Source organism: Chenopodium album, chromosome 2, assembly GCF_948465745.1.
Source record: "Chenopodium album chromosome 2, dcCheAlbu1.1, whole genome shotgun sequence".
NCBI lineage: Eukaryota > Viridiplantae > Streptophyta > Magnoliopsida > Caryophyllales > Amaranthaceae > Chenopodium > Chenopodium album.
Window position 1 is genome coordinate 61686662 of NC_137835.1, and position 15258 is coordinate 61701919.

At 37.0% G+C, this 15258-nt stretch overlaps 1 protein-coding gene across 1 annotated transcript in view; it reads left to right on the forward strand.

The window, feature by feature from the left end:
* Positions 1-211: 211 nt before the first annotated feature.
* Positions 212-15258, forward strand: part of LOC145574114 (uncharacterized) — a 35019-nt gene continuing 19972 nt past the window's right edge. The window contains exons 1-2 of the mRNA XM_081631853.1: positions 212-229; positions 752-1100. Of these exons, the coding sequence (XP_081487979.1) occupies positions 212-229; positions 752-1100 (367 nt within the window). The remainder of the gene's footprint in view (positions 230-751; positions 1101-15258) is intronic.

A 15258-nucleotide genomic window follows, 5' to 3' on the forward strand; every position in this document is an offset into this window, starting at 1 on the left:
AGTTTCATAGCCCAAATATCATTCATGACCATTGTTTATAATATCATTCATGATTTTGATCTTGTGAAGCATTGCTAGAGTAACTATTTTTCATTCTTTCTTTTAGCTCAACAACTCTCTTTCCCCCGAGAGAGAGAGAGAGCAACCTCACATACTCATTTCCAAGTCCGATTTGCATGACTGTTAGGGTTGTAATCACCCTGGCTTAAATATGAACCCTCTTTCACAGGTCAGTCTATAATCAAGAGGTGCTTTGGTTGTATTAGAAGGGTTAGATCGAAGTGGAAAGAGCTCTCAGTGTATTCAGCTTCTCTCTCACTTGCAAAGTATTGGGTGTTCTGCTGAGTTATGGCGGTTTCCGGATCGAAATACTGCTGTTGGGCAGATGATCTCTGCTTATCTTTCCAATCAATCTAATTTGGATGATCATACTATTCATCTTTTGTTCAGTGCTAATCGTTGGGAGAAAAGGTTGTTTCTTTTTTCTTTTTATGATTGTTTTTTTATACATAATTTGTGAGTTGCATACCATGTGTTTGATGTTATGTTTAGCTGAATCTAATTCCTTTCTATGTTGTTATTTATTGGTTAATTTGGGTAATTCGTTCTCGGTTATATTACATTCTGGAGATTGTAGTTGGAATTATGATAGATTAATTTTGGTAAGGCTGTAAGGTTAATAGGTTTGACAGTGGTGACTTTATCTTGCATAGTGTCATTATAGTGATGCCTGCAATATTATGTTGTGCAGGTTATACTAATTTTGAGCAATGATGTAGGTTGCAATTCTTCGGGGTCTAGTACCATTGGGAATATGGATTATTGGGACAATAATATTCGCGATTTTGAGAATCCTGTGCTAGGGATGATGAGCAATAGCAGCCATCTCATAGCAGGGGAGGATAAGGTTGCGAATGTGGATGTTTCTCAGAGCTACAAGTTCAGGTTCATGAATGAGGTTCATATGATGAATGAATTTGATTTGGAAGGTAGTCGAGATGTTTCCCATTTTTCTAATCTGTCTCAGAGGATGGGGGTTTTTAATTTCGCCGTGATGAATCAGTATCATCAAGCACCAATGATGGAGGATTCGAAAGGAGGTATAACCAATCCGGGTTTGATGCCTCAGGGTTTCAAGTTTGAGGGTGGACACCTCTAAGGTGTTAAGAAGCTGCTTAATACTATATGAAGTATCAGTCCTAGTAGTCTCTAGTAATACACTAGAAATCTTCTAAAATCAATGTTTTAAACAGAAAAGTATTTAATGGGTGTGATTTTATGTTTGAATAAAGATGTCAATTACTGTCAATTGCATTCTGATTCTGTTCATATTAATGAATGTTACTTTTGTTTTTCAAATCATTTAAACTGAATCTAGCATTTGTGATTACATTATTAACATACCTATGCACTAATGCGCTCATATATAAATACTACAATATGTATCTCTCAAGTAAGAAAAAATTTAAGTTCAAATTATTTACACTAGGCAAATAACAAAAAATAAGTTTATTGGAAGAGTCATTTGCGTCGCTTGTTTATAAAGGAGCGACGCAAATAACAAAAAAAGTTTATCTGAAGAGTCATTTGCGTCGCTTGTTTATAAAGGGGCGACGCAAATGACTAAAAATAAGTTTATCAGAAAAGTCATTTGCGTCGCTCTTTTATAAAGGAGTGACGCAAATAACCAAAAATAAGTTTATCTGAAGAGTTATTTGCGTCGCTCCTTTATAAAAGAGTGACGCAAATAACAAAAAATAAGTTTTTCAGAAGAGTCATTTGCGTCGCTTATTTATAAAGGAGCGACGCAAATGACAAAAAATAAGTTTATCAAAAAAGTCATTTGCGTCGCTCGTTTATAAAGGAGCGACGCAAATGACTCTTATTTGCGTCGCGTCTAGGAGCGACGCAAATGACTTAAAAGTCATTTGCGTCGCGAGCAGTTGCGTCGCTCATAGAAGCGACGCAAATACACTATAAATGAGCGACGCAAATGAGCCTTTTTCTACTAGTGTTTCCATCTTTTAGAAATTTGGTTGATGATCAAAGAAAAATCTCCGAATATTCAAAGTTTCTTTACTCCCAATGCCAAAGCTATTTCGAGGCCTACCACGCATGCTTCGTATTCAGCAGCGTTGTTGGTAACGTCGAAATCTAACTTTATGGAGATTGGAACATGCTGTTTTTTAGGTGATACTAATAGTACTCCAACGCCACATCCCTTTTGGTTTAAGGCTCCGTCGAAGTATAAAGTCCAAGTATCATCTTCTGTGACCATCAAGTCTTCATCTAGAAATTCGTTTTCATGTATTGGCATCGAATCTTCTATTGGAAAATCTACTAAGAAGTCCGAGACCACGGATCCTTTAATAGCCTTTTAAGGCATGAACCTTACATCAAATTAGGCTAGGTTGACTATCTACCTTGATATGCGTCCATTAAGTGTAGATTTCTCAAATAAGTACTTGAGTGGATCCATTCGAGAAACTACAAAGTCTGTATGCACGATTATGTAATGTCTTAACTTGGTTATGGCCCACACTAATGCAAGGAACAATTTCTCAAGTGGTGTGTAGCGTACTTCATACTCAATCATTTTCTTGCTTAGGTAGTAGATTGCATTTTATTTTCCTTCTACTTCTTGTGCGAGCATAGCCACCATTGTCTCTTTGGTGACTGTTAAGTACAACCTAAGAGGAATCCCTAGAAGGGCTGGTGCTAATACGGGAGGATTTGTGAGATAGGATTTGATCTTTTCAAAGGCTTTTTGACACTCATCGTCCTATATGACTTGCACATTCTTTTTGAATTTCTTGAATATTGGTTCACATATCGTTGTTAGCTTTAATATGAACCTACTTATGTGTTGCAACCGGCCAATAAATCCTCGAATTTGTTTCTCAGTTTTGGGCGGTGGCATTGACATACCTTGATCTTGGTTGGGTCTATCTCTATTCCTCTTGAGCTTATAACATATCCTAAGAGCTTGCCTGAGGTGACTCCAAAAGCACACTTGGATAGAATCAACCACATGTTGTATTTCCTTAGTCGTTTGAAGAACTTTCTTAAGGCTACTTGATGTCCTAGGCGATCGTTTGATTTTATAATCATATCATCTACGTAGACCTCAACTTATTTGTGCATCATGTCATGGAGTAGGGCAGTTGCTGCTCAGTGATAAGTGGCACTCGCGTTTTTCAACCCGAAGCATTATCGTGTAACAGTAAGTACCCCAAGGTGTTATAAATGTTGTTTTCTTCGTGTCTTCTTCCACCATGAGAATTTGGTTATATCCTGCGTATCCATCCATAAACGAGAGAAGCGCGTGATTTGATGTATTATCTACTAAGATATCGATGTGTGGTAAAGGGAAGTCGTCCTTTGGACTTGCCTTATTTAGATCTCGATAGTCGACACACATTCTTACCCTTCCATCTTTATTTGGATCTGGGACCACATTTGCTACCTATTCGGGGTATTTGGATACCCTGATAAAACCTGCAGTTATTTGCTTCTGGACTTCTTTTATTTTAAGAGCTACGTCGTGTTTCATTCAACGCAACTTTTGTTTTACAGGTCACATTCCTAGAATTAGTGGTATTGTGTGTTGAGTTATTTCTCTTTTAATTCCTGGCATATCTTCATATGACCAAGCAAATACATCAATAAATTCTTTGAATGGATTAATTAAATTAGTTTTCTCTTCTACATTATGTGTTAGTCCGATTTTAACTTCTCTTTTAATGGTTGGATTGTTTGATATATCAACCGTTTCAGTATCATCAATTACCGGTGTTTTCTTTTCTAGTGTTTCCATTGCTTTAATAATTTCTTTGTCATTTTCATTGTTAGTTAAGCAATGCTCGTAATCTTGGTTTAGAGAATGACAAGAGGAGTAAGAGGAAGAAGACATATTATTATACTCGAAAATCATTACAACAAATAAGGAGATGTCCTCAGGGACTTGATAACTAACTATCCTAGGAGTAGATGCTAAAATAGAAGAAGGAGAGGGAGAGGGTGCTACAGCTAAAGACTTAGAAGACTCTATAGGAAAAGACTCTGACTCAGACGACTCTTCAAACATAGGTCCTTGTCCTGTTGTTATTGAGATCTTTCTTCCACTCGGAGTAGTCACCTTGACTGTCTTGCGCCATCCTTGCACTAAACCCTCTGCTAGAGTGATGAGCTTTGAAGGGTTGAAGTTCTCACTTTGTAAGACCATTTGAATGAGCGAGGAGTTGTCCTCTATATACTTTGGCTCATCCTTTTTGCGCCTAAAGATGAGTCCCATGACGTTAAAGTCAAAACATGGGGGTGCTTTCTCCTTGTGAATAGGAGTTGGGATCTCATATAGAAAGTAGCAATCTAGAAAGATTTTGAACCCAGGTTGCCTTATGCCATTTACAACAAAGGGCTCGAGAAATTCGTGGCATGGATAGTCCTCTCCTTCTCTTATAAATTTTCCATTCAGAGTAAGAGGATATTAGTCCATTGGGATTGTTTTCTTTTGGGTGCGAGTGTTCCTACGCGCCTTAGACTTTTCCTGGGCTTGCTTTAGATTTTCTAGAGTCGGTTCGAAACCAAGTCCAAAAGTATCTAATTTAGGGAGGCCAGGTAATTCCATTTGCTTTGCTATCTCCTTTTTCTTTCCTAGAGTCATTCCGGGAAAGTGTCCCTTTTTTTTTAGAATAACATTTACCGTCATATTAGAGTGGGGGTCATGGCAAAGAGGGGTCCCCACAAATCTTCATCATTCTCATCGTGCTCCACATTAATAATCGGATTTTCAACAGCTTTAATCCTCATAGGTGAAGCATCGATTGTAATAAGGATCCCTCCAACTATAGCCTTTACTTGTTGGTGAAGGGATGAAGGGACGGCCTTAAGGTCATGAAGCCAAGGGCGTCCCAATAATAAGTTAAAAGAAGCTTTAATATCCACTACTTGGAAGGTAGTGGCATGTTCTATTGCTCCCGCCGATACATTCATGGTAATCTTTCCAAGAACTTGGCGACGAGTATTGTTGTAGGCTCTTATTCCTTGTGCTGACGGGGTTAAATCTTCATCCCTTATTCCTAGCATCCTCGTAGTTCGAAGTGGACAAACATTGATTGCCGATCCATTATCTACGAGAGTCATTGGGACATTCATTCTCTTGTAGACTACTGTGAGGTTTAGAGCCTTGTAATGCTTGTCACCTTCCGGAGGTAGATCCTTGTCAGAAATGGTGATCAAGTTGATGGGATTGGGGAGATCTCTCGTAAGAAAGTTAGCCAACCCCTCAAGAGTGGTTTTGGAGTCTATCCCTATTTTGTACAAGGCATTCATTACCGCCAACCTATGTTCTCTGGATGTGGCTAGAAGTTTCCATACGTGCATCTCGACCTTGGTCTTCTTGAATTGCTTGACAACATCGTTGTCCTCTATAATCGGTATGGGAAGTTGTTGTATTGTAGGAATAAGTTGTATGGTGACGGGAGGTTGCATTCTCCCAGATCTTGTGAGGACGTCTATGGGTGAATCCTCTTCATCCTAAAAATCACTTACTTGATATATAACTGAAAGTGGAGGTTCTTTAATATCTTTGAGATAGACGTCTTCATCATCGTTGTCCCAAACCCCATTGATGTTAATATCTTGTTCTTGTGGAATTTGGACTAGCTTCTTGTTATCAATCAGCTTTTAGATTAAATCTTTAAATTTAAAACAATGCTCGATGGTATGTCCCCCTGATTGATGATATGGACAATAGAACATATCTCTACTCTTTAATGACTCAAATGGTCTCGATTCGAGAGGTTTAATCTTACCACTCTCAGAGAGCATTTTGAACATGTTAGCATAGGAAGTCTCAATTGGAGTGTAAGACTTGGGTGTGTCAGTTACTTGGAGAGAAAATGGCTTCTTCTCCATGGGTGGAACTTTGACATGTTTGCTTTGGACCACCTTTTCTTTTTTCTTCGCGAATTCAATAGCTTCACATAACAAGTCTATTCCCTCCCACATTGATCGTATGAGAATCCACACTTCTTCTCTAGTTACAGGTTCTTGTCCGGGAGGGAAATCACTCATGGCATCAAAAAAGGTTTCCTCCTCTTCTACGATAGCATGAATTTCTTCAATTGGTTTAATGAGGGATGAGGGATCACCATGGTCTTCCTCATCAGAGATATCCAAAGAATCACAAAGGGGCGCATTATTGATAATTGACTTCTTGCTTGCAGGGGGCAATGGAAGCTTATTGTTGTCAATTAAATCTTGGTTTGCTTCCTTAAGCTTCCAACAATTTTCATTGAGAAGGCCCCTACCTTGGTGATACTTGCAATGTGCATTGGGATTCCAGTTAGCTGCCGTCTTTTCAACAGGTGGATCCCCAAATGGTTTAATGGGAGTTATAAGACTTTTTACATGTAATCGATGGAATGTGCTGTCATACCTCATACCAAAAGGAGTAAAGTTCCTCCTAAATGGTTTCTTTTGTCCTTGGTTGTTCATAGCAAGGACTTCACTTAAATTAAAGGTGCTAACATTATTTGAGTGGGTGGTTTTGGAAGAAGAAGGATTTTCGTTCTTCTTACCTTTCCAGCAACTGTTGGAGTTATTATTATTAGCAGCTTTTTGTTTAGCAAGGTCGTCTTTAATGTTAATTCCAATATCATAGACGGCCTTAAAGGTATACAAATTGTGTTGATACTTAAGATGTTTGGAGTACTTTTCTTGGAGGTTCTTAATTAATGAACATCCTCACAGATTCCTTTTCACTAGGTACTTCAATCATCCTAGAAGAAGTTTCTCTCCACTTATTAAAGACAGAAGTGAAACCTTCATTCTCTTTTTGCTTAAGTATTTCAAGTTCTCTATGATCACTTTCAACTTGAATATTAAATTTATATCTATCAATGAAAGCGTTTACAATAGATTCCCAAGTAGAGGTTTTTTCTTTGTTAAGGGAAAAGAACCATTGTTGACAAACGGTTTCAAGAGATAAAGAAAATAAAGAATGAAAGACCTTCCTATCAATCCCCTTAATATTTATAATAGTCTCAAAGGCTCTTAAATGGAAATAAGGGTTGTCTGTAGCCTTGAACTTTGGGATGTTGTTGGCATTGAACTTCTTTGGAAGAAGCTCCTTATCCACCAAGAGCCCTTGCGAGCTAATTCCTTGGAACCTGTAGTCATTAAATATCTTGCTCAAGATCTCTTTCATGAGCTCCATTTTTTGTTGTTTCACATGGTCATTGATTTGGAGGGTTAAAGTCCTTAACACCTCGGTAACGCTAGCCATTTGCTTCTTAAGCTCATTGACTTCTTCTTGACTCGCCATTATCTTCTTAGCTTTTCTTTTCCGACTGACTGGTTTATCAAGAAGTTGTACTTGAACGAAGATTTTGTCCTTGATTAAACGCCCTTCCATTCTTGACCACGCGTTGTAAATTAAAGCATTTTATTTGTTTTAATGACTTGACTCAAATTGACTTTGACTTTCACTTTACAGGTTTATGAAAAGGAAAGAAAAAGAAAAAATAGGCAAAAATAGGGTGCATATTTTTGGGAGTCAAGTATATGGGTTCAAACAAGTGTGGTTTAATTGGAGGATTAATATCAGACTTACCCCCCTAAAAAAGTGACGGAAAACACGCGCATACAAGACTCTCTAGACATGGTCAAAGTGTACATTCATGTTAGTGTGTGCTTTATTTGTGAGTACAAGTGATATGCTTTGACTCTTGTGTATGACCATGGGACTAAGTGCTTAGACTAAATATGGTTACTGATTAATAAACTGATCGAAGTGATTAATAAACTGTTTAATTAGACTCGTCGTGATGACTCGAGCAAAAAACTAAAGTGTCGCCGCACACTGTAGTGCAGCACCAGACGACAGGATTGTCGCACGGCGTTGCACAACAGCGTTTGGCACTGCAACCCAGATTTTCGCGCCATTACTGGAACATTAATCTGGGGTTTCAGTATTTTTACTCTACGGGGACAGGCCTAAAGTCATACTAAGTCAGTTTTGGTTAATTTATTAAAACTTTAATTAATGAAATTAATTAATTAATTAATTAGACAAATTCCTTTTAGTCATTATTTAGTTTATTTATACTTAATCACAAGTCAAACAAACGGACATATAGAGTATGCACAACAAATAATGCAAGAGTAGTCAAGTAGGCACAATATGATGCAATGAGTTTGCAACCTAACCATGGCTTTAGTTCTCTAAAGTTTGGGATATGGGTTAGTCTAAGAGGGTCCATGGTTATGAGTCCGGATGCACCACGCGGAAGCCTTACCTTTGGAAGGGTTGGAGCGTGTGGATGGGACCCTGCGAGTTAAACTTGCTTCCATGGTTTGGTGAATTCAAATTTCTCGGATGTACCCTTTGTTGCTCAGAGCGTTCAATTGGGTAGATGGAGCATGAATTCCCAGAGGGTTATTTCCATATGTAGAACACTTATGGGTTTTATAAAACAGAGAAAAACTCAATCAGGAAGTAGAATTGAGCCAACAGTGCTAGAACTACTCAAAACAAGAAGGCAGATTTCTGGCTCGATATTGGAAGAACATGACGCCAGACAACAGAGTCCGTCACCAGAAAATGGCTCTGTCGCCAGACGAAAAATTTGTTGCTAGGTGACAAGGCCATTTTTCAGGCGACGATTGTTGTTTTCTAGACACTAGTTCCTACATGCCTCAGCAGCTTTTTGTGTTCTTAGAATTTTTCCAGTTTGAACAGTATTATTTCGATTCTAGTTGTGAAAGATATTTCTCAAATTTCCTACGTGTAAAAATCCAATGTTTTTAACTCATTACGGATGGTCTTTCCAATGAGAACCTTTTTTATGCATATGATAATAATGTTAATCAAAATTATGCACATGAAAAACTTAGAACTTTTCGAGTCTCATCCACTCATTCTAAATAATTACCCAAATAAATTTCAGGAATTAAATTAGAAATCCTCCCCAGCGGAGTCGCCAAAAACTATAGGGAATATTTTAAGCATTACCCCAAACTTGAACCTCACTGTGATCATACACTTAAGCATGGTTGCGTCCAAAGGGAAGGAAGCTAGAGCAAAAAAGTCGCCAACAAGTTTTAAGAACTTGTAAACCGTTCATAGGGTGAAGGTTACACCCCTTAACGATCCAGGAAGTTCGGGGATGAAGGTACAAGTCCAGCCTAAAAGAGATTGAACCTGCCCTAATAATAGGCCTCTACTTTATTCTTCTCGTATTCATGTGCGCTTTTTGACTAACATGCAATCATTAGTTTAACCCTAAACCTGTTTAATCTATGTTGGTTGAACATTAATGCACAAATAAAACTATTATTGGAGATCACTTTAATTATAATCAAATTAACCCTAAACAAGATTATTAATTATCTTTTTAAGCGTGATTACAATTACCAATTCCCATTAAACATGAATAAAAGGTGTGATCAAGCAATAACAACAAATATAATCAAGCAACATAATAATCATCATAATAATAACAATTAAAAATATCATAATAATAATAATTAAAATAATCATGTATACAGCATAATATTAGCAAGATCCTAGGCATGATACTAACAAGATTAATAAAAAATCCTAGCATGTCACTAAACATAAAAATCAAAGCTTTAACCCTAACACGATACTAACATGTTATTAAGAAAGAAAATAGGAAGCATCATAGAAATCATAATTGATATTAGAAACTTATTTACCCTAAATATCATACTAAGAAAAGCATCCTAACATGATACTAGCAAAAAGCATCCTAACATGATACTAGGAATAAAAATAACAACCTAAACATGATTTCTATATCAAAACATCAATTAAACAATTAAAACACTTACTTGGATGCCTCGTACCTCTTTCTAAAAACAAAATACACACATTAGTAACTTCAAGGAAAGTATAAAATCAAAATAAATAAATTAAATAGTTGAAATAGATATTTGGGACCAAACCCTCAGAAATTATCAACCTTTCACGTCTAAGGCCAAGGCAACTTCGAACTTTGCTAGGTGTGTCTAGTGCTAATGAGTGGAATATTGTGTTTGTAAAAGGCTAGGCTAGAAAAAGGGAGAGAGAGAATAAGCTTTAGATTAGAGAGAAGAAAGAATTAGAGAATTTTTGTTATTGAAAAACAGAGGTCCAGGGACCCTATTTATAAGAAAATAGTTCGGAATTTATAGAAATGAATCAGAATTCGCAAAGGAATAAAACACGCCTCTGTCGCCAACGACTGGACCTGTCTCCAGGCGACAGGGTCTGAAGCCAGGCGACAAAACTTGTCGTTTGGCGATGCAGAAGGTTTTCCACGCATTTTCAACGCGGAATTCACTTTTTAATAAAATCAAGGCGTAAAGTCCGTACAAAGGGTAAAATGGTAATTTCATTGAAAACACTTTTTTTATTCTAAATAAAACTCATAAAACATAACTATCAATCCTATTCCCATTAGGATTTAAAAGAACAATCTAGAAGATTCTAGAAGACTATAATTGTAAGGAGGGTGATCCCATCGTAAGGGGTACTCTCCTTAAATGCCCTTAGCCACTTAAAATCCTAGGACTTTACACTTGTTAGGGTGTAGTAGGATTTGAATTCCCGACTGTTTGGGGGACCTTGAGTTAGAAATTATTCTATCATCACGCTTTTTTATAAGAAACAAGTAGGAGTCGCCAATGAGTTTTAGGAAAAACACATAAACCTCGTTCATGCCTTTCTTCCATGTGGAGTTCATAGAATATTTAGCACAAATCATAAGTTTACCCATGCCAAATTGGTGTATAAACCAGAAATGAGTTCGAGAGCGAGAGTACTAAGATAAGGTTCCTTTTAGAGGGGAATCGTCATCCTAGCCCTAGTACGGCCTCTCTTAGCTCTTCCTTTTTTACAATTTCATCACCAAATAATACATGCAACGTGATACCAAAAACTATGTTAGTTGATTTATTTAAAAGCATTAATTCACATAGGAATTACATCGCAAAGTTGTTATTCTTATTTAATAATATTCGTGAAAGAACAATAAATAAACAAGATTCGTCTTGGCTTAGGTGATCAACCAACAATTATTTAATTCAATTCTAGTCTTTATTTAACGCAAGATTCTATGTGGAATTAATTAATTAATTACTTAAAAAGTGATCAAACAACACTAATTAATTAAATAAAATCATTTTAAACAAGAAAATAATGGTGATTTAACTAAGTGCTCGGGAATTTACCCCTTCTCTTTGCTAGATCTCCATTTAGAACACTTATGGACACCTTCTTGTTGGGGAACCACTACCGTAGTAACAAAGTATCAAAAGGGTGAGTGTTTAGGACAAGAGGGCTAGGTTGCACGAGTTCACAAGTTATTTTGCTAGAGTTTTTAGGTTAATTTATGTCTGTTGAAGCCTCGGTTTAAGCTCGTATTTATAGAGAAGGATTAGGTTTAGGGTTTCGAGCAATCTTCCGCAGCAGGTGTCGCGCACAACAGATGAAGTTGTGTGCGGCAACCCAGCGTAAGTTATAGAGTTGCGCTGCTATGTGCAGCGCAACTATTGTTCTTGCGCGCGGCTTTATGGTAAGATTCGATTTTATATTTTCCGTATAATTTCCAAATAATTACAAATCTTCCACAGCAGAACTCTGTAAGTTGCGTTGGGTGTCGCGCGCAACTGAAATAGTTGTACGCGGCAGCCCACTACGAATTTGTGAGATGCGGGCGACTTTTCTGCGGCAGCACTAAGTTTTAACCTAGGCGCTCCTAAATCCGTCATTATTAGGGTTTAAGCACGGGCTTCAGCCTAATTATGATCGAGTTTAGTTAATTGGACCTTTGTTTTGGCTTTTTCTTTAATTTGGGCTAGTCTTTTATGTTTTGTGGCTTAACCAGTAATCCATAAGTATTCTTCACTTTGATCCAACACAAAGATGGCTTTAATTATCGTCATTGCACTTCCTGTCAGGACAGGGGGCCAAAAGTAGATGTCTACAGTTAGCCCCCACTTTGATCGAGTCTAGAATAGACGATGATCAAAGTAGTCAAGGAAATAAATCCGAGGCTCATTCTGCAAAGTTCTCTAAGGATAGAGAATCTTTCAGCAATGTTTAAGGATGTCGAAACAATCCTTGGTTCGCTAAGTGTTTAAAACAAGTAGCTATTAAGGCTAGAAAAGGTCCTTCCTAGTCTTAACGCACTAAAGAATCTAGATTGATCCTTTGCAATTGTAGAATGCTCTTACAAGTAAAAGTATTATGGGTGATGTCAGGTCATGAAAAGAAATCGGTTTTAAAAGAATAAAAGGGGAGGATTTCCTCTCAATCGTGTCATCGCTGGTCTAAAGTCCCTCGATATGTCATTGAAACTTTAGCCTGACTTTAACAAAGTAAAATATGGAAAAGGGGGTTTTCGATATTTGAGCCAAAATGGTCCGGTATTCGAGCCGGGTCCGGTATTCGAGCCGGACGTCCACAAGATAGAAATACATGTCTCGGGATTGGAGGCATACATCCAAATTTAGTGAGAGGGAAGAAAGTCAGCAACTCTCTCATCAGTTTTGTCCACAAGATGAATACACGTGTCTCAGGACTGGGGGCACGTGGCAACATAGGCGCGACATCGTCTCGTCGCTTCTTTATACAGGGGGCGGATTCGACACCCTAACTGTCCGGTAAGTTAGTAAGCGCACTAACTACCGTATTTTCTCCCATTCAAGAAGTGCCTGTTCCTGAAGTTTCGGCACGCCTGTCAACTAATTAAGCTGACACCTACAGTAATTCTCTACCTATTAGTTCTGAGAGGTAGATCTCGCAAAGCTTGGGCTGAGTGAAATTTTACGTATCACCTACGTCGTACAATTTTGCGCCGTACGATACGCCATTTGCATTTTTATGCTGCATGAAAACGCCTTCCTTTTTGCTTCGGACGTGAAAAAAGAAGAAAACCCGGACATTTGTAACGTCAGTAAAGTAAAATGACAAACCTGTCTATGGGTGCTCTTACGTAAAGCACCACCACGGAACGTCTTAAGGCACTCTTATGAAAAACGTTCAAAACGTATGCTTGGGGAAGGCACATGGCACGGTGTGCATGCAATATGATGCAGAAAGCTAACAAAAAAGAAAACAAACTACAATATGCAAATCAATTTAAATGATTTTGATAATTTGCGCGCCATTACGTCTAATAAAGAGCAAAAACCGTTGAAAAAATGATCAAATGGAACAAAATCCGGATACCGGTCATTTAGTGACCAGTATCCGCGAGCAACTCAGTAGGTCGCGCTGGCCAGGCGCGCACATATTTCTGAGTTGCGCTGGTCTTTCACGCGCAACTAATTCAGTTGCGCGCGACATTTAAGTCGGCAAAAAGAGAATCGTTAAGCGCGATTTTTCATTTTGCTTTCTCTCTCCTTCCTTCATGATTTTCGCTTCTTTATCTCTCTAAAGAACTTGAATTTTCTTGTTTTTTGAAGCTAAAGGAAGTAGATCTCGTACCTTATTCATATTTGTCATAATTCGTTCATTCTTGGTTGAATTTGGGCGATTTTTGAACCGTTAAACCCCAAATTCTAAATTTGAGGGGTTTTTTATTAGACTCGTTTTCATGAATTTGTTTGTTTGTCGTTGTGACATGTTTAAGCAATATATTGCAACAAATTTCATGTGAAGTGGTAAAGTATTGATCCTGTATGAGCATGTCAAGCATATATGTATTTTTTTTGTTCTAATTTTGATTTTGTGCTTGAATTTTATTTCTCTTGTGTTTTGCTCACATAGACTATACTTGTTAATTTTAATGTAAATTGAAGTGTTCGGAACAACAATTATGCATTAAAATTATAAATGAAATTTTGAACTTTTATAATAGCATGAATTTGTTCTTGCGACTCATGTTTATTTTTTCATGCGTAAGTTTCAAAATTGGTTTTTATCAATGATAAAAATAACCGACAGTTATTATTCACTTATAAAACTGTGATCTCAAGATTTGCACAAAACTAATTAGTTTAGGGAATTCTTGAAGACATCATCGAACTAGAGTAGTTTGGCCATACTTTGGGCTTTTGAGCCCCCATTTTATGTTATCGAATATTGTAGCCTCCAATGTTGGGTTACTTCGATGACTTGTTTGTTTTTAATAATTAGACCCTTTCATGTTGCTTGAAATAGGTCCAGAAATCCTGTATTTCGTCTTATTATGATAACAACTAGGATCTTGGAAATGATTAAACTAATGTATTCAAATCGTTTTTTTTTACCATTCATAGTTTTAACAAAGAAGTTCACTAAGTCTAGCAATATTGGCCATTCATTAGAACAAGTAAGCAGAAAAAATGAAATGTTGTTCAAATTTTCGTCTATTCTTGCTGCATTCGAATTCTTTCTTTCAAGTCCAAAATTTGTCACTGTTTTTAATCTCGAGAAAGTAGATGTTATCATCCTTGCGAAATTCCAATGTGTGCAACAATGGAGAATAATTTTAAATGAAGACTCCTTAATTTAGAATTTAGGAGTCTTTTGTTTACATTCTAACTCATGAAATTGTTTGTCTTATGTTAATAAAGCGTCTTGATACAATTTTCATGATGAATGATTGAGTATTAAACTTTCATATGAGCAAATATGTATCATGATTTTGTTTCTTATGCTCTGTTCTAGTCATACTCTCTAGAGTAAATTGAAGTATTGAAACAACAATTATGCACTAAAATTAGTTTTTGAAGTTGAACTTGAAAATGGCTCAAGTATGTAACCTGTTTAATGGCCAAGTTCAGTTGCAAACTTAGTTTTCAAAGGAACAACATGATTATTATATCATTTTGATTCATTTGAAAATTGTAAGGCTCGAGATCTACGTAAACCATTTGTAGTTTAGGCGATTCTCGAATGTAGCTCGAATGGTATGAATATCTTTTTTTTTATTTATTGATGTTGGAGCCCCCATGCCTCGGGTTATGCGCATTCTTGCTATCTCACAAGTCTTGGAGCCCCCATTTTGGGGTAGTTCTAATGACTTGCTATCGTTTAGGCCATCCATATAATCATGATATTGGGATGGACCTATATTTTTTGTATATATATGACACATTTGTATATATGTCTTTTTTTTGTGTACATTAACGCGAAAAATTTTTGAAGGAGGGAAAGGGTTCCCGACTTACCCCCCTCGAAAAAATAAACAAACTAAAAAAAAGAAGGAAAATGAAAAAAGAAAAATAAAAAGTAGGAAAATAATAATAGAAAAGAAAAAGAAA